A 20,684-nucleotide genomic window follows, 5' to 3' on the forward strand; every position below is an offset into this window, starting at 1 on the left:
TGATACTGCGTCCACGTACGCACTTGCCTGGTATTTATCATTGTTGTTTATGCCTACACTGCGTTAATTGATCTACTAATAAGCACGGTGAAAAACGCACAGCGTGCCCGCGAGAAAAGTTCGCGATCGGAAGTTGGGTGGTGTCCAAACTTCCGGGCGGAGTTTTTTCTTGCTTGCGTTGTTTGGGGTTGGGTTGGTTGTTGAGGCAGCCATCGAAATGGTGGTGTAACAGCATTCTCGGCATCGTTTGATTTTAGGCTTATGTTGACGTAAGACAGGATGAGTAATAACACGGCTCTTCAAAAAGCGATTGACCTGGTGACGAGGGCCACCGAGGAGGACAAGAACAAGAACTACGCCGAAGCTCTGCGGCTCTACGAGCATGCCGTGGAGTACTTTCTTCATGCTATCAGGTACGAAGCACAGACTGATCGGGCGAAGGAAAGTATCAGATCCAAGTGTGTCCAGTACTTGGACAGGGCTGAAAAGCTTAAAGAGTACCTCCGCACCAAGACCAAGGAGAAGAAACCCGTGAAGCAGGGCGAAAACAGCGACAAAAAGGAAGACAACAGCTCGGACAGCGACGATGAGAACCCGGAGAAGAAAAAACTTATGAATCAATTAGAAGGTGCCATCGTCATGGAAAAGCCGAACGTCAAATGGTCTGACGTCGCCGGACTGCACGCGGCCAAGGAAGCCCTGAAGGAGGCTGTCATACTGCCCATCAAGTTCCCCCACCTGTTCACGGGCAAGCGCAAACCGTGGAAGGGCATCCTGCTTTTCGGACCCCCAGGTACGGGAAAGTCTTATCTAGCCAAGGCGGTGGCCACCGAAGCGAACAACTCGACCTTTTTCTCGGTGTCGTCGTCCCACCTCGTCTCGAAGTGGCTCGGCGAAAGCGAAAAGCTGGTGCGCAATCTCTTTGAAATGGCACGCAACCAGAAGCCGAGCATCATCTTCATCGACGAGATAGACTCCCTCTGTAGCACCCGGTCTGACAACGAGAATGACGCCACACGGCGTATCAAGACTGAATTCCTGGTGCAGATGCAAGGTGTGGGCACCGACACCGACGGCATCCTGGTGCTGGGAGCCACCAACATCCCCTGGGTCCTGGATTCGGCCATTCGGAGGCGCTTTGAAAAGCGTATCTACATTCCGCTGCCGGAGGAGCCTGCCAGAATGCACATGTTTAAGGTGAGTGCACGCGATTGCTGCGTGCGCGTAAATCGAGGTGGAACTACGACCCTCGCAAGTGCTACGAGAACGCAGTGGTAGCTTTATTATTGTCCGCATCGCTGTGATAATGAACGGAGCGAAAGCCTTTGGCGGCGATAAATCATAAGCGCAGAATGTTCTTACTGGAGTAGCGCCGGTTCTGTCGTCTCAGCAAACGCTAGTAGCAACCACTTCTCACCAACGGAGAGGCCCTGGTAACAGTAAAAAAATGTTGCTGATGTGCGTGGAAAAATTGCTCACATTCACCTTTTTCTTCATTTAGTCAACAAGCAGACTGAGCTTCAGTACAAGGTTCATCTGCGTTTTTAGTTGCAAAATAGTGTTCAGATTTTATTGCTAGCAGCTGGGCTGGAGAAGTAATGCCATCAAACAAGAGAACTGGGCTAGATGGTTGCCAGCATTGAGAAATGTGGTTTACCAGCACCATACCAGCAGCAAAGAAAGTTGTTCGAATCTTATTTGTGTCCGAAATTGCACTTCATTAGCATTTACAGTCGCATTAGTATGCCTCACTGACTGTTTTCTCTTGTCAAGGAAAGAATAGTTTTACCTAAACAAAATTGTGCCCCACTCTACGTGTGAATGATGTCAGCCTATAGGATGACAGGGGCGAGCAGTGCTAATTTTGCTTGTTCCCTTGCGGTGGTTGCTTTTTGTTCACATTACGAACACTGTTGCATAGTAAAGACTACTTGAAATCCAGTCTTTATACTGTCCCGTCAAAATTTGACTTGCAGTGTCATGTTTCACAACATGCAACGCACGTAGCATAGACTGTCATTTCTGTTATTACTGTTTATGGAACTTTATTTTCGTTGTTTTTCATCCATACAGCTTCACATTGGGAACACGCCTCATACCTTGACAGAAGACGACTTCAAGCAGCTGGCGAAACGCAGTGACGGTTTCAGCGGAGCTGACATCTCGGTGCTTGTGCGCGATGCCCTGATGCAGCCCGTGCGGAAAGTACAGACAGCAACGCACTTCAGAAGGGTGCGAGGGCCATCACGCAGTGACCCCAACGTCATTGTAGACGACCTCTTGACGCCCTGCTCTCCCGGTAGTCCCGGTGCCATCGAAATGTCATGGATGGATGTGCCGGGTGAGAAGCTCCTCGAGCCGACAGTCACCATGAGCGACATGCTCCTGTCTCTGTCAACTGCCAAGCCGACTGTCAACGATGCTGACCTCGACAAGTTGAGAAAGTTTATGAATGACTTTGGCCAGGAAGGCTAAGCAAAAAAATTGTAGCGTTGGGAGGCAGTGCAAAATGATGCGCGCCGCACTACTGACCGAAGCTTTTCTGGTCATGGCTCGGCCTCCTCCAGCATTGGCATCTCACTACTTGTACGCACGCATGACGATGAAAGCTTTGGATGTGAACAGCACAGAACTGATGACTCTGAAACTGGCCAGTGCTTGACCGTCACTGTCTGGAGGACTTGGACATTGCGAGGGCTGTGTCTCAGGGTAGGCATCCGTCGCCATGGCCGCAAAAGCTTTCATCTGCCATTGGTTTTTCAGCAGATAGCTCGGCGTCAAAAATGTACCAGCGTTTCCAAGTGCACCAACCTTTCCATACCCTCCCTTTTCCCCTAAATTTAATGGCTGTGCTCATAAAACACACTTGTCGCTTTTGACTGGGAAACAAAAAGGTGCCCCATTTTAATCAGGCTGTGGTGCAGCATCAATGCACCTTTAAGAGTTTTGGAAGCAGCAGGATGTGCACAGTGACTTACCAGAGCTGTTTTGCTAGGCAGAAAGCGTCAAGTCTGGTTTTTGTACGCGCCATCTTCCAATTTCACAGGCCGTTTGTGCTAGTTGTGTTCTTGCACATGATGCTCATGGCACTCTGCAAGCTTTACAAGCCTGTTGCTAAAGTGCAGTGTGAAGTACGACAACTTGTATTAGAGAAAGTGAGTCTCTTTTGGATGCCACTATTATATAAGAATGACAGCAAAATTAAGTCCGGTATTTATGCAAGCTTCCTTATAGCATGCTTCTCAAAGAGAGAGAGAATGCTCAGTGCCTAGATGGGTGGCACACAGAATAGCTAGAAGTAGATTGCCACAGCTGTGGCCGCTTTCTAAGAGGCGGTGTCTAGCAACTGCTTCACTAGTGTGCCCTATGAACATAGCGAGGCAGTGACATGCTGTGGTTGCGCGACATGTTGCTAACTGCTGGTGATGTTTATTGTTCCAAGCAGTCCTAAAGCACTCTGCAGAGTCTATAGATTGCTTGTTGTTGTTACTGCCTCAGTCATCATTCCTGCACTGGCAGCAGTTTAGATCCGTCATATTTTTCTGAAAGCTTTAAGCATGCCCCTTCACAGGCGTCAGGCACCATATGAAAATGTAGCTCCCTCGGAGACTGTGCTCTTTGTGATGCTGCTGAAGATCCGCTGAGGATTGTTTTCTTGTTCTGTTTTTGTGCTTTGTGATTTTCAAAAAGAAAGGAAAACGCTTAGGGAATACTGCATGATTGCCCGTTCTGAATGTAAAATATGTCACATTTCATTTCGTTGTTCAAATTGGTTGGAAGTGGTTGGATAAGCTTCTTGAGACAAGAAATATACAATAAACTGTAAAGACGGCAGAGTTGTTTCTGAGCCGCATCAAAGCACCGGTAGACACAATGCGTACACAATACCCGAATGCCAAGGACAAGCACCAACGTGCTGAACCATACAAGTAAAAACTTGCACTCAATTATCAACGCGAAGCCACAGACGCAGGACCACACATCATTAGTCAATGTTTTATTTCAGCCAACATAACAGTTAAAGAAGACAGTTATTTTTTTTTTCATTCTCAATACAAGGGGACTATCGACTTTGTACAAAAAAATAGTATTAGCAGCAGATAAATTAACACTTGTGTATGACGAGTAGCCCAATGAATGTTTTGCAATGGAAAATGAGAACTCTCGCTGGAGCAAGTACAGGTGATTAGTTTCACAGAGCTATCTTGAGGAAAGAAAGCTTACGAGAAGCCGAGTACTATTACTGTATGGTACACTTTGTGAAGGATTATAGTACAGTGGCAACAATTCATCAGATATGTACAAAACTTGGCACAACAGAGTATTTTTCGGAAATAGCCGCATTAGCATGCGAAAGTGCCATGACAATCGGTAAAAAAAAAAAAAAAAAATTCTATACTGTATCTTCTCGTTTCATGCAGTAATACCCGTCTTTCAAAAATGCAAAGGGTCAGCTTATTAAAAATGTGGTCAGTTTAGGAATTTTGTGGTTAACGCTGGTCCTTCAAAAACGTTTTTGGTGAAAGAAATACAAGAGGTAAGAATGGAATTGGAGCGCATATCACATAGTCTGGCACTCAGTCTCGCATTTAAGAGCTCAAACACGCAAAAACAGGCACAGGAAACCAGCATGCATGCATACGAGGCTCCGACTTTTTAAATATATGCACGGCGTGGCCACACACCTTCTAGTGTAAAAAACTTTACAAAGGCCATCACACCTAATACACAACTCAACAAACAACGACATGTATAAAAAAAATATTTGTTAAAAAACAGCCCTGAGTTTTGAAACACGTCCGCCTTGGCAAAATGCCTCGAATTTGAGACCAACATCCCCGCCTTGGCAAAAACGAACTTTCCGGAATGACAGTCAGTCAAAGATACAAACACACCGCCAAGAGGGTCCCGCTCTCAAGGTAAAGGCTTGAGAGTTGGGATGAGTGTTTATTTTCTTTTATGTTTTCCTTTCTAAGGAAGAGATAGCAGACAAAGCTTATCTCTAAATGCATCCGCTGTGGTAAAGGAACCTTATGAGATGCCATGATATATTGTGCGATATGTTAGACAAAATGATATGCCCAGGCAGCAGAGAGGCATCAAAGAAGACCAATGGGTAGACAGGGTGGTACCAGACATGGTACCAACAGTACGCCTGACTTTTGGTTCAGAGCAGGTGGGGAAGGGTCTTCCATCGTGACAGAAACAGAACCCCTATTGATGTCAAGACTGCTTAGACAGCAGTTTTCAAAGTTCTTCACCTACTCCCCCCCCCCCCCCCCCTAGTGTGAACTAGTTAAGCAATCAGTTGATTGCTTCTAGAAAACTTGAAATTTAATATGCAAGTTCCTTCTTCAGTATTCAAGTGCTGTGGCCACACTTCAATGCCACTAACGTTGCCTCGCTTGCTACCTGGGCAAACATGACCCACAATGTTCTGACCTCAAGCCGGGCGCACGCAACATTAAAATGCAATACAGACGGCCTCAACTTGCCACAGAAAACCGTGGCAGCGAAATCACCTTCAAAGTAGGGCATGAAAATGTTCCCAAGACAACAAAAGTCCAAGGCGCTCCAACGTAGTTCACCGCGAAGGGCGTCTAGTGGCACTCGGGAATGCGTCTGCTCGGCTGCCCTGCCATTTCAGCCTGCCCGCGTACCTCACTGATTGCAGAGCACATCATCATTCTCGCAAGCCTTCATGATGTTCCCTGCTCAGCAAAGTCTTTTTTTTTTTTCAGCATACCAACTGCGTTCAGTACATTATTAGGATGATGTGTGTAAGAAAGGAACTTGGGTGCGCAACAGCACAATCTATCACGCTACTATCGCCAGGTCAGCTTCGTCTTCTGAGCTGCTGCGAGGCCTGACCGTCTGGTACTTGTCGGGCAAAAGCATGTCTTCTTCATCGGACACTTCGTACCTGCGAGAGAAACAAGAGCAAGGGTTGGTGTCGGCAGCCATTGCACCCGTTAAACTGTCGTGCCGTTAAACACCTGCCAAGATGCATTTTCAGATTTATGGAAACTACCTCATGTTTTGCCAAATTGAAAGGATCACACTAGACAAATAATGAAGGCTGGAAAACATGAAATATCCTAATTTACTACTAAAGTTGGTCACCATATGCCAAGCCAGGGGTCACTGGCATTATTGTGATGTCATGACACGCAGCAAAATTTACTGATGTCATGTAATAGTAAGGTTAGGTGTGATGATGCTGATCATGAGAAAATAAACGAGAGCTGTGCACATTTTTCCTGACTGTGGCAGCTGTAGCAATCATTGGAATGGAGTGAGCCAGTGTATCATGACGCACTTGCCTCCCGGGTATCAGAATGAGATTTCATTCATAGAATGGAATTTATCACGGTAAATTATTTAGAGTGCTCTCATGCGCACGTTAAATAATGTGCACCCTCTGAAACCACTCACAACCCCAGCGTGTTGGGGTTTAGAGGGTTTGGACATTCATCTAATGCAAAAATAAAGATCGACAGTGTTACGTCAGTATGCTTTTATGCAGAAAGATGTGTTTAGTTAGCTGGACAGGGAGTGGACAAACAAGAAGAGAAACACGGGACAATCCTGACACTGAATAATAACAATTGGAGAGGTAAGTGCAACTCTCAGAATCTTGCACATCATAACCAGTAATGGAGCTGGAGTCATTCTTGACTTCATTACCGTGCCTCATTCGCCTCATACACCGTGGTATGGCCAGGGGCTAGGGCTGTACTGCACTCAGATAAGGTACGGAGATTTTCTGAGTTGTGGGGGTGAGTCCCTCGTAATGCTCTTGTCCAGCACCTCTTTGGCCCTTAGGCCACAGGTGCTTCTAGGACAAGTCTTGTGGCAAGCCTCCATCTACAAAGGACATACTCCCAGCTTCATATATTTTCTAAAAGTAAATGCCAACTCTGAACATCGATCATATTTGACCACAAATGACATGACCAGTGCCACACTCTTTCATAATCCACCAGCAGTGAAAGGGCCTTACTCTTTGCGTGTGCGGAGCCTCTGCAAAGTGGGTGTACCACTCCTTGAACAACTCATGCCTCCAGCAAAGTTACTACCGTCATGGCAGTGGCAGCTCATAGAATGTGACACATTGTTTATTGAGATCACTAAGCATGCCCCAGAAGCACATATTAAGATGCACTTTCTAGGGCTTCATGTGAAATATTCATGCCCGGCGTACTACACTGAGGCATCAAGATCACATGCTGGTATGTAATCAGCACTCGGACCATCTTTCTCCAAATCAGATGTTCTGCACATTTGAAGGAGCGTACGGCTCAGGCATATGCAGTACGGTCAATCATTAAACACATTAAGTAAACGGATACAAAAAGCCATTATATACAATGACTCTTTACATGTAAGATGCTTAAGTTCATTCTATAGAAGTAAAAATCTGGTACTGACATTTACTCTCTCCTGTGAGCAACATACTTGTGTAATGAATGTAATAATATGCTGAGTCACCGGACACAGAGGCATCAAGGGACATATGCCTGCTGATGAAACTGCCGCACCCACAGCAGCAAAACACGGTAACTGCTCTATAGCTGTCCCTGCCATAGACTTAAAACCTTTCCTACGAAAAAACCTAAGGAACTATTGGCAATGCTCATGGGACAATGAAACACCTAAAAAGCTGCATGTCATAAACCAGTTAGGAAAGTGTCCACCCATATGAAAAATTCAGCAAACCAAGGTCATCGTCTGCCGACTTAGAATAGGCCACACGTGTGGCACACACTTGTACCTGCTCACTGATGATGAGCCACCTACTTGTCGTAAATGTGGCGTGACGTTAACTGTCCTTCGTGTATTGCTGGAATGTCGTACATTACACAGGAAAAAAAACATTTTCATTTACCATGCGATCTGAAAGTCCCACAACATCCCCAGCAATGTTCTTATGTAATGACCCACTCTTTGACAGTAAATCGGTCTTAGCTGTTATAAACGATGTTGGTGTACACATTGTGCGCCCAAGAGATTTGTAGCACATCTTCTCACTGCAGGCTGTTGCTACAGTAATACACTTTTGTAGAGCACATGCTTCTAGGCCCTTTCGTTCAAGGGTCCTGCTGAGGCATTAGTGCTACTAACGCCCACCTATTTTGTACATGATCCCCTCATTGTATATCTTTTATGACGATTGCATGTCTCACACCTCACATGTTATTCTCATCATTTTAATGGATATATATTCTACACTCTTATATTTTTAGGCCTCTGTACAGCTATGCGACATCTACCTTTCAAAATTCACAGTTCATGCTTCATTAACAACTAATTAGCATTGTCTTGGCACTCATTGGACACACACGGCCCTTGGACCAATAACATCCAATCATCATCATCATCCTTGGCCCTTATACCTCATTGTGTTCTTGTGCATCACTGCAATAAGTGGTCCTTAAGGCACAGACAGAACGCCAACAGGATCAGTGCAAATTGCAGCGCATTGCTTGCCATGCGCATGTTTGCGCATGGCAAGCAATCATGTGTGCGATGCAAGCATGTATTTGACAACAGCAAGGCAAATGCACAATGAATGATTTATAGCACTCCAGCAACGAAATGTCACGACGTGTTCTGTTGCGGCCTGGTCCAATCCCCGAAGGTTGTGCGCTGAGTAAACTGGGCTGGTCCTGAATGCAATGTCACATAGCACCTCAAAGGGCTAGCTGCCACTACGGAAGGGCGTGGGCAACTGGTACACCCTTGCACGAGGGAAGCAAATCGTTGTTAAGCGATAAGACGCACATATGCCAACTGTCCCAAAGCGCACATGGGACAGTTTCACACGTGGGAAGGAGTGTGGCAAGGTTGTTATTCTCTCACGTCATAAATGCATCTGTTACCTAATGGACAGAGCATCGGGCTGTTGTGCAGAGGGACCCTGTTTCAAGTCCCACCAATGGAGATGCATTTAAAGAAAATGGACCTCAAACGAAGTGATACAGGAAGATACCTACATACCGCAAGGTGCTTCACATTTAAATATTTTTTAGTCGAATTCATGAGGAAAAAAAAAAAAGTCAGTGGCGATTTGGAGGTAAATGCGAGAGAAATGAATTAGCATTACGTCGCACTTCCTTGAGGTCCTGGAGCGATGATTTAAACCACATCCACCACATTGCAAGGTGTTGTTCAGGAGCTCACTCGACACAGGTTATGTCTGTTAGAGGAGCGAAGTTCAACTGACGGTGATCTGGAGCAGACTGAGGCGACGGCGCTTCAGCACTGCCGCCCTTTCCCTTTCTTGAGTGCCCATTCTCCAGCTGCTCTGCTCTCTCTCCCTCCTTCCCAGCTCCGAATGGCTTCTAGACTACCCAGGCTCTTCTAAGCTCTCCCATTGGCAAGCTCTTTTAACACTGCCTATCCGGGGTTGCCATTTTAGTGATTTTGTTACTAAGCTTAGCTATAAATTTTTCTATTAAATGACTGGTGACTTCTTTTAGTGATGTGACAGAACAATTTGTGACATTGTAGCAACTTCGAAGTTAGGGCAGTTGTTTAAAAAATGGCCTTCTAGAATGCACTTTAGTATTCAAAAGATACATGTAGGCAGCAGAAATTGGCTGTACGACGTATGGGGTCTGCCACCATGATCAAATAACAGTTGTTTTCACACTACTTCACAGCACAGTGGTTTTCACAGTACTGAAAGTGCACTTGCAAAATTCATTTATTATTATTATTATTATTATTATTATTATTATTATTATTATTATTATTATTATTATTATTATTTACGAAAACCAAATACATTCGAGTGGTAGACGTTTGGAAGAGTTACAATAAATAAATTTACCAAAACCTATTGCTCTAAATTTCATGGTAATATTTAGAACACAGCAGGCAAATAATAAAACAGGTTGACTGTAGAAGGGCGTAGATATTGGAGCGGCTGGGCTTGTTCATGCGAATCTCACGGCTTCTGGACAAATTAATACTCTGTGGCGCTTTCAAGTAGATCAAGGGGCAGAAAAGTGCCATTTCACCAGCATGAAGGTCACTTAATTGTATTGCCATGTTAACATGCTACCAAATGCGTGTAGCAGAATTTATCTCTTCATTCAAGAGTGCAGAGACATTGAATATATGCAGGGATAATGTGGACAGTGTGCCATTGCGTGTTAGGAAGATCAGATTACTCGTGTTCATTTGAATCATGCTGAATTTGTAACCTCACAATATCAAGGTAAACACCAAATTTCAGCGGCCATCGTTCGGTCTTATGCAAGTATATTAGCAAAGTGAGAGCCCGCTACAGGTTGGAGTGGAGCGCCAAGTTGGGCTAGTTGGTGGATGTTCGTCTTGTAAAAAGGGGTCATTGAGCTAAAAACACACGGGCAACAGAAGTAGAAGTGGACAGGATGCGCACAGTGTTTATGTCGGTCAGGCTGTATTGATATCTGTTTAAAGGAACATGTTAAGGATCATTCATCTGACGAGTATTCCCAGTTGGCAAAACAGTGCAGGGCTTGTGAAAAAGAGATAAAGAGGGTGTGCCTTCCACTTAAAGAAAAAACTTAAGATTTTATACCGCCACAGGGACCGTTGTAGACGGGAGCTGTTTGAGGCGTATGTTATAAAAAGAAAAAACTTGTGTATGTGTTAGCGATCCTTCCGTTGTAGTTGCCGATTGTGAGGTGCAATTCCTAGATGCAAGATTGTGACGGCGGCGCTTTTGAATGGCCTCTGAGCATAATGACGTAAATTTTTTCGTTGTATATATGTAATCTTTCATTCAATAAAATTCTGTTGTAAGACTGTGCATGTCCTGTCCACTTCTACTTCTGCGGTCCGTGTGTTTTTAGTGCAATAACCCCTTTTTACAAGAGCCCCTACAGGTTGTTGGTAGATCCACTGTCCATTCCTAACTGACACAGACCTTAGAGAAATGCGAGACATTTTGGTAAATTATTTACGCCACATTAGCTTACATTATAGTGTTCCAAAGCGCCTATATTACCTACAATTAACTCAAAGGTCTTAGTGACACTTTTAGCAACTTTGCAGAAAGATTTAGCAGGAATCTAGCGACTTCTCTGTTTAACTTTAGGGACATGCTTTAATAAATTAAGACAACACTGCTCCCATCCTCTCTCCACCTCTACCGCGTGACCGGCTTCACAAGCTTTTTCACACTTCAACACTCTCGATGCCAGCACACTAAAGAACACAGACTTGCTTTGCATGGAATGATGCAGTAATTACAGCAACATCTGCACCTTGTCGTCCCGTACGACATAGCCATAAGCTTTGCACAAATATACTTCCTCTACAAAATGCCACAACCAGTGCTGATTGCAACAACAGTCTGACAGGCCAGCTACTGCTACGTCAATTGTGCATGAAATGATTAAATGGAGTACGGACCCTGCTTCAGCCAAATTATGAACTTATGATGGGTCTTGTCTGACAGCAGTGGCACATGCTTGGTCAATCTCTTCTGGGTATACCACTTTCAGTGTGCTGGCAGGATGCCCGTTTATTCACTGAAGTGTCACGTTGGATGGTGCATCGTGCAAAAGTGCATAAGTACCCCTGAAAGTGATCAGCCGAAGATATAGCCCAGGGAGTCTCCTGTCAACAGGCAATTAAATTCAGTCTACACCGCTTGTACTTTTTTGTCATCTTCCCATTTATTTCTGCCACAGGATGAAAGCTTCCTCCCAGCAGTCTCCCCCTGCCTCGCATCAGCCAACTCTCCCTGTGTCTGCAAACTTCCTAATCTTGTCGGTCCATCTAATCCTCTGCTTTCTTTAATTGTGCTTCCCTTTTTTTTTGGGGCTGTCATTCTGCTACTCCAATAGACACTGGTGCTCACTAGACACATTACATAACCCAGTCATTTCCACGTCTTCCTCGTAATATTAATTAGAACGTTTTGTGCCGAGGTTTACTTTCTAATTCGTATTACCATCTTCCGTCTCGTAAAGTTATGCTGCCTGTTCAAGCTAGGGCTCTCTGTTTCAGGGTAGCCTTTCACACGGCCTAAGCTCATTAGGGCCTTGACATGTTCAGAGCAACCTACTACTGCGTGTGAAGCACACAGATGCATGTCAAAGAGGAAATAAGTATTCCAATTTTTTTTAATAATGAAGGTTTTTACTAACGAAGAAATTAAGGGCTTCATTACAGCAGTAGTGAGAAAACAGCAACAATTATCAGCTGAACAAGTGCAAGCAACGGGCATAATATGAAAGTAGCATGTGGTAGACAGTAATAAAAATGAGGGAGCCCAAATTGTGGATGTTTGCTTAATGCCACCCCATCGTGGTGGTCGAGCGGCTATGGCATTCTACCACGGAGCGTGAGGTCGTGGGTTTCACAGCAAGCTATAGGAGCTGCACTTCAATGGGGGTTAAATGCAGAACACTTGGCCGTCCACTACCACATCTGTCATAGCCCCTGTGTTTTATTGGGAAGTTAAACCCAACAAATCAATCAATCGATTATTTACTTGATGCCAGCTATTAGCGTTTCAGTCCAGTAACACTTGAGAAAGTAAACAGTCATAAAAAATGGTGCCACAAGAAAATACACCTCTCCACCAGTTCCCGCGACTGAATAATTCGCAGCATTTAATGAATATATGTTGCATAAGGATGCTTCCTGATGAGTCTTGGAAGCCACAGTATACCAGTTGAAGGTTGTAGGGTGAGCTGCAGTGGTTGCTAAAGGTGGGAACGTAATCCCTGGCCACTATGACTGTCTCTCACTCAAGTCCAATGTCTGATCATTCTTTGCTGTCTTAACAGAGATGCTACAGCACGATCATTGACTGATGTTACTAAGATGCAGCACGGTTGCATGTGATGCGCTGAGCATTGAAAGTATGGCAGGCACAGCACTGAACCTGCCCCTATGCCAGTATAGCAGTTACGAGGTTTAACGGAAGGCCTTTGAAGCAGAGAATGCCATTGAGATTCATAGCAATGTGTTTCTGTTTAACCTTGACTAGCCAGTTGTCGTGTTGACTAGGTAGATGTTGACGACCAACTAATTTTCAGCTTCTAAATGGCAAGAAGAATAAGACAGAGAAAGCTGTATTCCGAGGCAGCGTGTCAGTATTCAACAATAACACATTGGTGTGTCATCGCCTCTTACCTTTAGACAAAAAGTTAAGTGCAGAAAGTTTACAGAGGCAGCACACTTGAAGGAATACTCACAGCTGCACCCATTCAAGTACATAACTTTCAGCCGTCATCTCTGCATTACCTACGCTCTGCAGGACACCTCAAGATGAGAGACGGTTCTCATTCCAAGTCAAGGGTTGTACAGCAAGAAAATGTGCAAATGTTAAAGGCCTCCTTTTGAAATAGATTGATTGGTCAGAAGCTTACTGCTTTCTCAAAATAGATGTGTGTTTCAATTTTCTTGTAAGAAGCAAAGCACACAGACTTCACCCTAGGGTAAACAAATGGTGTGAAAATCACCTGAGATGTTCTGGTCTCAAACATCCTTTAATTCAACTCTGGTTAATTCAATGGCGACCAAAGATCCTGGCCCACGCCTGTGTATCTGTATGGGTTCAAACTTTAATTATTTCGATCCTATAATTTGCCTTAGCCAGATATTTCGAATTTTAATGGTAACCATGCATGTGCATGACCCCTATAGCGACCCCTTTAGTGGCCATATATCTCGACAGAGCTTCGGCGACAGGGAATGCCTTAAACACACATCATCTCCCACCAGAAACGCCTATTTTCTGCCTCTCGAAGAAGGTTTTCCAGCAATAACTGTAGCTCACAATGTCTTATCATGGCATTTACCAGATTCTAACGCGGGACCCTTTCTTTTCGTTCAAGAAAATTAAATTAAGAACCGTATTTGCGGCCTTTGTATGCTTTACCGCATAACACTGCTGCATTGCGGAAAAGCTAACATCGAAAATCTTGCAGTGAAGCTGACTTTAGAAAATTGGGCGCCGTTGTGCTTTGCCCAGTTTTCTTGCTGACAAATTGGGTGCGCGTTAGATTACTTTGTTTAGGAGCCTTAATGTAATTTCCATGTCAGTTTTTTTCTTTGGACACACACAAAGAGGACGCGTGTTTGATTCGGGGGCTTGTTAGAATCGCGCAAATACTGAATAAGGCGTGAATAACCATGAATAAGCAGTGACCATGAATAAGCAGTGTGTTTTATCGTTTTTTACTGCATCTTTTTTTTTAATTCGACTAATCCGTCACGATCGAAATAACGGAAGTCGACTGTATGTGCTTTTATGTGCAATTCAGATGTTTTTGCTTGGGAAAGTCAGGCGACAGGATGTTAAGAGCTTTGTACAGGCACACCAGCAGAGGTACTCACCATGGCTTGGAGCTCTTCTTGTTCTTTCTTGCAGCAAGGGTCATTTTCTTGCTCTAGAACACAAGAGAAAAACAGCACTGTGAATAACATTACACTTTACGTGCAAAGCAGAGTGAGCATTGCTGCAGAAGAGGAGGAGTAGGAGGGTGAAAGGAAATGCAACATTAATGGGGCCTTAAACGACCCGTCGGGCTTGGTGAAATAACATAGTCCACGGGTAGCACACGCCATGGTGAGCATCTTGGCCAAGTTTTGCTGTCTAACACGGTGCGTGGAGCGCACAAGCAGATTGCGAAGTCACCTTTCTCTCGAACATTCTTTTTTCAACAGAAGGCCCTGTCCTGACTCGCCTCCAGATGCACTATTTCGTCATCAGACGCACTACTTCGTCATTCCCTCGGACGGCTGCTATTGGCTGATAGCTGGCATCAAGCTGCAGTCGGCTACATGGCGTGGATACCACGGCCGCCATGGGGTGCCGCCACGAGTCCACTGGCTCAGCACACTGCTGCTCGCTGAGGAGAACTGCATCTGGTTTATGTTTAGTGCGTCGTAGGCATCAAAGGCGGAAGTTGTGACGTCCACGTTAACATCCAAAGTGAAATTTTAACTGCACACCATGGTGACATTTAGAAGGCGGAGCGTTGTGGGCATGCCCCGCTGCACCATAGCCTTCATAGTGCAAGGCATTGAAGAAGGAAAGGGAGCACAGCAGAGGCCGTGTTTGACTGCCAATAACTCAGCCTCTGCTGAGCGCATTGAAGTACTTGGTGCGGCAAAGTATTTCTGAAGTAGCCTATTTTCACTACAAATGCCTTTCTCCACTTTGACAGAAAGTGGTTCAGGGCCCCTTGAATAAGAATCTGCACTAGCAGTGAACTATCCTAGAGGCCTATTAGGAAATACAGCAACAATTTTGCCCAAAGATAACTATGCCATGGGTCCACACGAACGGCAAGGATACTTTGTTGCAAGGAACTTCTCTGTACCAGCATGCAACAGATCAGAAACTGCTCTCCTTCTTGGTGCTCCAAGTCAACTTCAGAAAGTAGGTGCGTGGGATCCATGGCTTCAAACTACAGCATGCTAGACCCTTGCACTAACAGCATTACCCATCCACTAGCAAAGAGTGTCACACGTAGTAAGTTGATGCCACGAAGTAAGACAGACAGAAGTGATATGCTTATGACTGCAAACTTTCCTTTCCAGATAGCCAGGATGAAGAAGGGGATGAAGGTAGTAATTGCAATTTCCCACCAGCAACACTGCATTTCGCATCCTTACTAATGATTATCAAAATTGTCAAGGTTCAAACAAGAGTGCACCTTGACTTTAAGTTTTGCGTAATGTGTTCCATGCTTATTTAAATCTGTCGTCTCCTGTCAGGCTTCTCGTGTATACTGTTTCTTCTCAAATAATGGCTACACAAACAGGAACAGTCGCTGCAACGTTGAGAATTCTTTCATATCTCCAAGCTGCATGTTGCTCAAGTATGCTTCTGGTTAAACTGCAATTTCGAGGGGAGGCTTACTAGCTCTTTGCCTCACTAGGCCTGAACAGAACGTGGGACAAATGTTCGTCCTGACAAGGTCAACCTGAGACTTGGGAATCTTTCATGAATTTCAGAATGATCGGCAGCCCTAGCCGTGTTCATAGTTCTGCATGAACAGTACAAAGGTGACACAAGGACGAGAATGAGACAAAAACAGTGCTTGTCTTGTTCTTGTCCTTGTGTCGCCTTTGTGCTCGTCACGCACAACTATGAACTGCCAACTAGCCCAGACAGTGTGTTTGCTTGGGACACCATTGTGGAACATAACTCTAGTCTACCTCCTTGATCTCTCCCTTCGCTTATTCTCTCTGGCAATAATGCCTTCTCCTCTCCTTCCATGTCTCTACTTTTCACTTGTAGAGTGCTGTCTGCTTGCAAGTGAGCAAATTCAACAGCTTGCTTCATTGCATGCATGCATAAGAATGGTGGAGGTTGGCACTGGTGCGCCACATGTGTGGTGGCAACCCTAAGGACACGGTGGAGAGAACCGAGCTTGGCCCAGTTGCATGTCTGCGCTCGAGGTTCATTCGGTCACAGTCGTAGCCACTGGTTTATTTGATCTACAGATTGCATAAACTGCCCAACTCCACTCCTTCCTCTTAATCTCAGAGTTGGTTACACGCTTTGTCAATGACTGCCATGCTCTTGCCAACCAATGAATGTGGTCACTTTAGAGCAAAGACAACTAAACATAGACAAAGACTCACTTTTGCACTGTTGCTGCTGCTGCTGCTACTGCTGCTAGGGACAAGTGACGGCTGGGATTCCTGAGCAGCTGCCGTCTCTTGGGGCCCCTTGGTCGCATCTAGTAGTGGACCAGCGGCACGCTTCAGTGCTTCCTGAGCTGCTTCCTCAATCTTGCATAGTGGCGGCTGCCGGGCGCTCTCTGCCTTGGATGCTTCGCTCGGGGGCGACAGGGCACTCTCAGTCTTGGAGACTTCGCTGGGAGCAGGCGACTGCCGACCGCCCACCGAGGAGTCTGGTGTGTGCAGCAACAGCTCGGTAGGCGACAGTGGCTTGGCCAGGGAGAAAGCGCTTGTCCTGCTGAGCGTCACGGAGCCCCGTCGGCCATCTTCGGTCTGCGATGCTGACGATGCAGGTCGTGAAAGTGTTCCTGAAATGGCATGCTGGTTTGTAATTTTTGGCACAATTGACTGTCAAGCTAATGAGGGTAACCAAAATCGAGGCAAAGGGGGAACTCATTCGGCAAAGAACTAAAGCACTTTTAAGTGTAACTAAGACGGTAAAATGAATGTGCCTGTAGCATTAATGAATGGCCACCCGTTCTATACCCCTGAAAGCATGAAAGATTAACAGCATGAAAGCTTAACATATTTCTAGTGGGAGCACGCTCAAAAGGGACATAAATGGAAACTTCATCTTGAATGTATGTTGTAGAACCTGTTGTGTAGGTTACTACTGTGCCATTCTGTCTGGATTATGAGCTCTAAATTATTTATAAATTGTGAAACAAGGTGAGACGGCTGGTCACTCTATTGGGGCTGGTAAGAAAGGCACAAGCCATAAGTCAATAAAACGTGTGGTTTGTTGATACCTTAATAGTTTTGTTGACTGAGCTGAAATTCAATGCAGTCTTGTTTCATTCTATCTTTACTTCATATTGTACATTAAAAAAACAGAAGCAAGAACAAACAAGTTGAAACACTGGTATTCTCAAGTAGCATGCTGATTAATGGTTTCACGGGAAACTTGGCCTGCACTATTTTCAACATGGTCTTCTGCGATGTGCAGTCTAGAGCCATGACTCCACCAGGCAGTGGATTAGGAACCATGTGATTACGACTGTGAGATGATGCGTAGGGTTTAGTGGCAAAAGGGCAAGGTCTGGCCAAAGAGTACTATGCATTTGACTGCGTGATGTGTTGGACTATGACAATTCAATCAGATTTAGATGAATATCATGAATTCGTCGTTAATGAGCACAACCTGTCGGGTGTTTAAACAGTTAGTTGCCATCCATTACCTCTGCCGAAATTTGCATCACTTATGTACTCCTACATGTTAGAGCACGTTGCTGTATGTATTATTTTTATGTGTGTTTATGTATTCTGCACTTTTTACATATTCCTTTTTGTAACTCCCATATTACTTTCCGCGAGATATTATGGTAGTAACATGCACTTTCTACGTATGCAATGCCCTCACGTAGTACCCTGGAAAGGGGCTTTTAAGGATTAAATAAATTATGATGGCTATTATGATGCCACACATTATGAATAGGTGAAAATAGGTGATCTGTTTAGTCTGCACAGTAATTCACAGACATTTCCTGGCTCTAATTGGCTGCATCGTTGATATCACTACCAAATGCGTGCGCCCTAATTTCGCTATCCTATCACTTTCACCAGCTAAGGCGCTCACCACGCTTGAGACTTGCAGCCACTGCCTTTGAGTAGACACTCAAGAGTGATATTTTCGATTAATCTCATTGTTTTAAGTGTCACTAGAAAAGAGTAATGTGCCGCAGTGAAAAAAACACCCACTGACCTCCAGTCGTCTTGGATAGGACAGAGTCGGGCTGCAGTATGCTGGGTTCGGGTGAACCGTTGCGGAGGTAGAGCAGCCCATCTTCTGAAGGCGAGCACTTTTCTTCCTGCTCCTCGGTGAGAGGCATGGCGGGCCGCGGAGGCACCTCTTCACATGGAGGAGGCACCGGTGGCGGGTCCCTCCGCGGTAATGAAGGAATCGGCGGTGGCGGTAGTGGCGCACTCGAAAACAGTTCATTCCCCTTGACGGGGCTCGGCACCGCGCTGTCTCTGCTCGGGACCGCTGGAGGCTCCGAACCTGCGCTACGCGTGTACGTCTCACGAAACTCTTCGGGGCTTATCTCTTCGCACTTGCGCGGCTGCTGCTGCTGCTGCTGTTTCTGCTTGGATTGAAAGCGGCCTTTCAGGGAAAACTTGAGCAAGAAGCCACTGCGCTTCTTGGCACTGGATGCACCGGGCGAGGAGGCTTCAGCCAGGGAAGGTGTGCTATCAGCTGTAACACCTTCAGCACCATCGTGCTGTTCTTTCAGCTCTTCGGCATCCTGGACGGAGACCTCTCGAGCAGGAACTTCCAAGGACGAGACTGCACTCCCCTGTGATGTGTCGAGCGGACACCTTTCTGCCATGCTGGTTCCCCGAATCAGGTCAGGCTCGGCGAGAGTCATCTGCTTTTCAGCACTTTTTGATTTGCCATCGTTTGCGCCAGCTTCTGCAACTTCTTCCTTGGGCGCAACCTCAGGCAAGTTCGTATGCGAACACTCCTGGGACTGCTGGAACTTCACGCTGAGCTTGTAGCTGCTCGAGCAATCGGGCAGCTCTGCAATGTTTGTCAGAAAGATGGCTCTGGCCCTGCCACCTTCCTTCGAGGCACCCGAGCTAGAGCTGCGCAAGTGGCGGTCACCGTTCACTTGCCTCGGCTGCCGCCGCTGCGCCACGTGCAGCACAGCGTTCTCGTTGGACCGAAACGACCCCGAAGAGCTGCCACAGCTGTCGTGGTGCAAATCATCTTCCGCGTCGCTGCTCGATGGCTCCAGCACCTCGAGAACAGAGCACGTCTGGCCTTCCTGCCTCAGCTCGGGGTTGTTCTCAAACAGCACTTTCAAGCTGACATTCTCGGGTGCAGATTCGAGCTGCTCGCGATAGTTCTTAGCCCGCAGCCTGGATGCTCCCTGGCGTATGACGAGCGTGTTTGAACTCCTGTTTTTCTTTGGAGGGGCCTGCTTTTCACAGAGGCCGTCCAAGAAGACCTGGACCTTGTCCCAGGAGCAGACCTCTTGCTCCCAGGGCATGAGGCTTGGCACGTGCTTCGTTGTGGCCAGGGAGCTAGCAACGTTCGGCTCATCCTCGGTGCTCTCCTCTTCGCTGTCGTTGGACACTGACGTTCCGGAGGAGGAAGCTGGCCTCATCGGCTGCACCGGTGGAGTGCTGCACTTGGCTAGCACTTGTGCAAACTGTGACCTGCAGCACAGCAACATTCAAAACGTTAAGCACACCCCGTAGCTGTCCCAAAAGAGGCAAGTGAGCTCTGCTGATCTCATCAAGTCTCCTAGACTTCTCATAGAATCTATGTGGCAGTTCTGAGCAGCTTTTTACAATGCAAGGAACACTTATCCTTCGGGAGTGAGGTTAAACATATCAAAACAACAGCGAAGACACGCTTAGAGTGTGACAACTGCATGGCATGCTTTTATGAATTTTATGAGAAGTCGCACGGCATCACAGGCACAGTATCACGAGCACAGTACAGTAGGCACCATTATAATCTTATTTATTTCATAAAGCACTGACATGCAGCAAGTTTTCAGGCACTGTGTGTAAAATTAGTTACCTCTGAAGCAGCCACACTTAGCTCATTACTCACTCACTACTGGCACAGTTAATGATAGTGGTGAAAACATTGCTGCTGCATTCACTCTCGATCTGATACAAACGCTGCATAAAACTAATTTAAACTAATCTCATAACGAATATCATGCAAATTATTATTATTTTGTATTATTATTTAACAATACTGTTAACCTTCTTGTGAGGGTCCTTACAGAGAGGGTTATGAAGAAATAAAAGAAGAAAATGAAAACGTGTAATAATCACAAACACAGAATACATCGGAATCAAGCGGTGTATTCGCACAGATAGTCATCCAGAGTTTGTTTGAATTGAGACGGATCAGTATGTTTGAATTAAGCTTCACCTCAGGCAAATATTTATACTGCCTACAGCATCACTTGCATCAATACTTGAAGAACTTAACAAGGAATGACTACAGTACAATTTCGTTA

The 20,684-nt window shown here is 45.6% G+C and overlaps 2 protein-coding genes across 3 annotated transcripts in view; one reads left to right on the forward strand and one right to left on the reverse strand.

Annotated features, from left to right (window-relative positions):
• The first annotated feature begins 20 nt into the window (after positions 1-20).
• Positions 21-3,834, forward strand: Vps4 (vacuolar protein sorting 4). Its single transcript, XM_075693558.1, has 2 exons — positions 21-1,197; positions 2,074-3,834. The coding sequence occupies exons 1-2, from the start codon at positions 280-282 to the stop codon at positions 2,473-2,475; spliced, it is 1,320 nt and encodes a 439-aa protein (XP_075549673.1). The 5' UTR covers positions 21-279; the 3' UTR covers positions 2,476-3,834.
• Positions 3,030-20,684, reverse strand: part of LOC142583201 (uncharacterized) — a 162,243-nt gene continuing 144,588 nt past the window's right edge. For both annotated transcript variants that reach the window (XM_075693556.1, XM_075693557.1), the window contains 4 exons: positions 18,407-19,863; positions 16,606-17,012; positions 14,347-14,399; positions 3,030-5,923 (listed from right to left, as the gene is read on the reverse strand). In XM_075693556.1, coding sequence (XP_075549671.1) covers positions 5,818-5,923; positions 14,347-14,399; positions 16,606-17,012; positions 18,407-19,863 — 2,023 coding nt within the window. In that variant the 3' untranslated portion in view covers positions 3,030-5,817. The remainder of the gene's footprint in view (positions 5,924-14,346; positions 14,400-16,605; positions 17,013-18,406; positions 19,864-20,684) is intronic.

This window comes from Dermacentor variabilis, chromosome 5, assembly GCF_050947875.1.
Source record: "Dermacentor variabilis isolate Ectoservices chromosome 5, ASM5094787v1, whole genome shotgun sequence".
Taxonomy (NCBI): Eukaryota; Metazoa; Arthropoda; class Arachnida; order Ixodida; family Ixodidae; genus Dermacentor; species Dermacentor variabilis.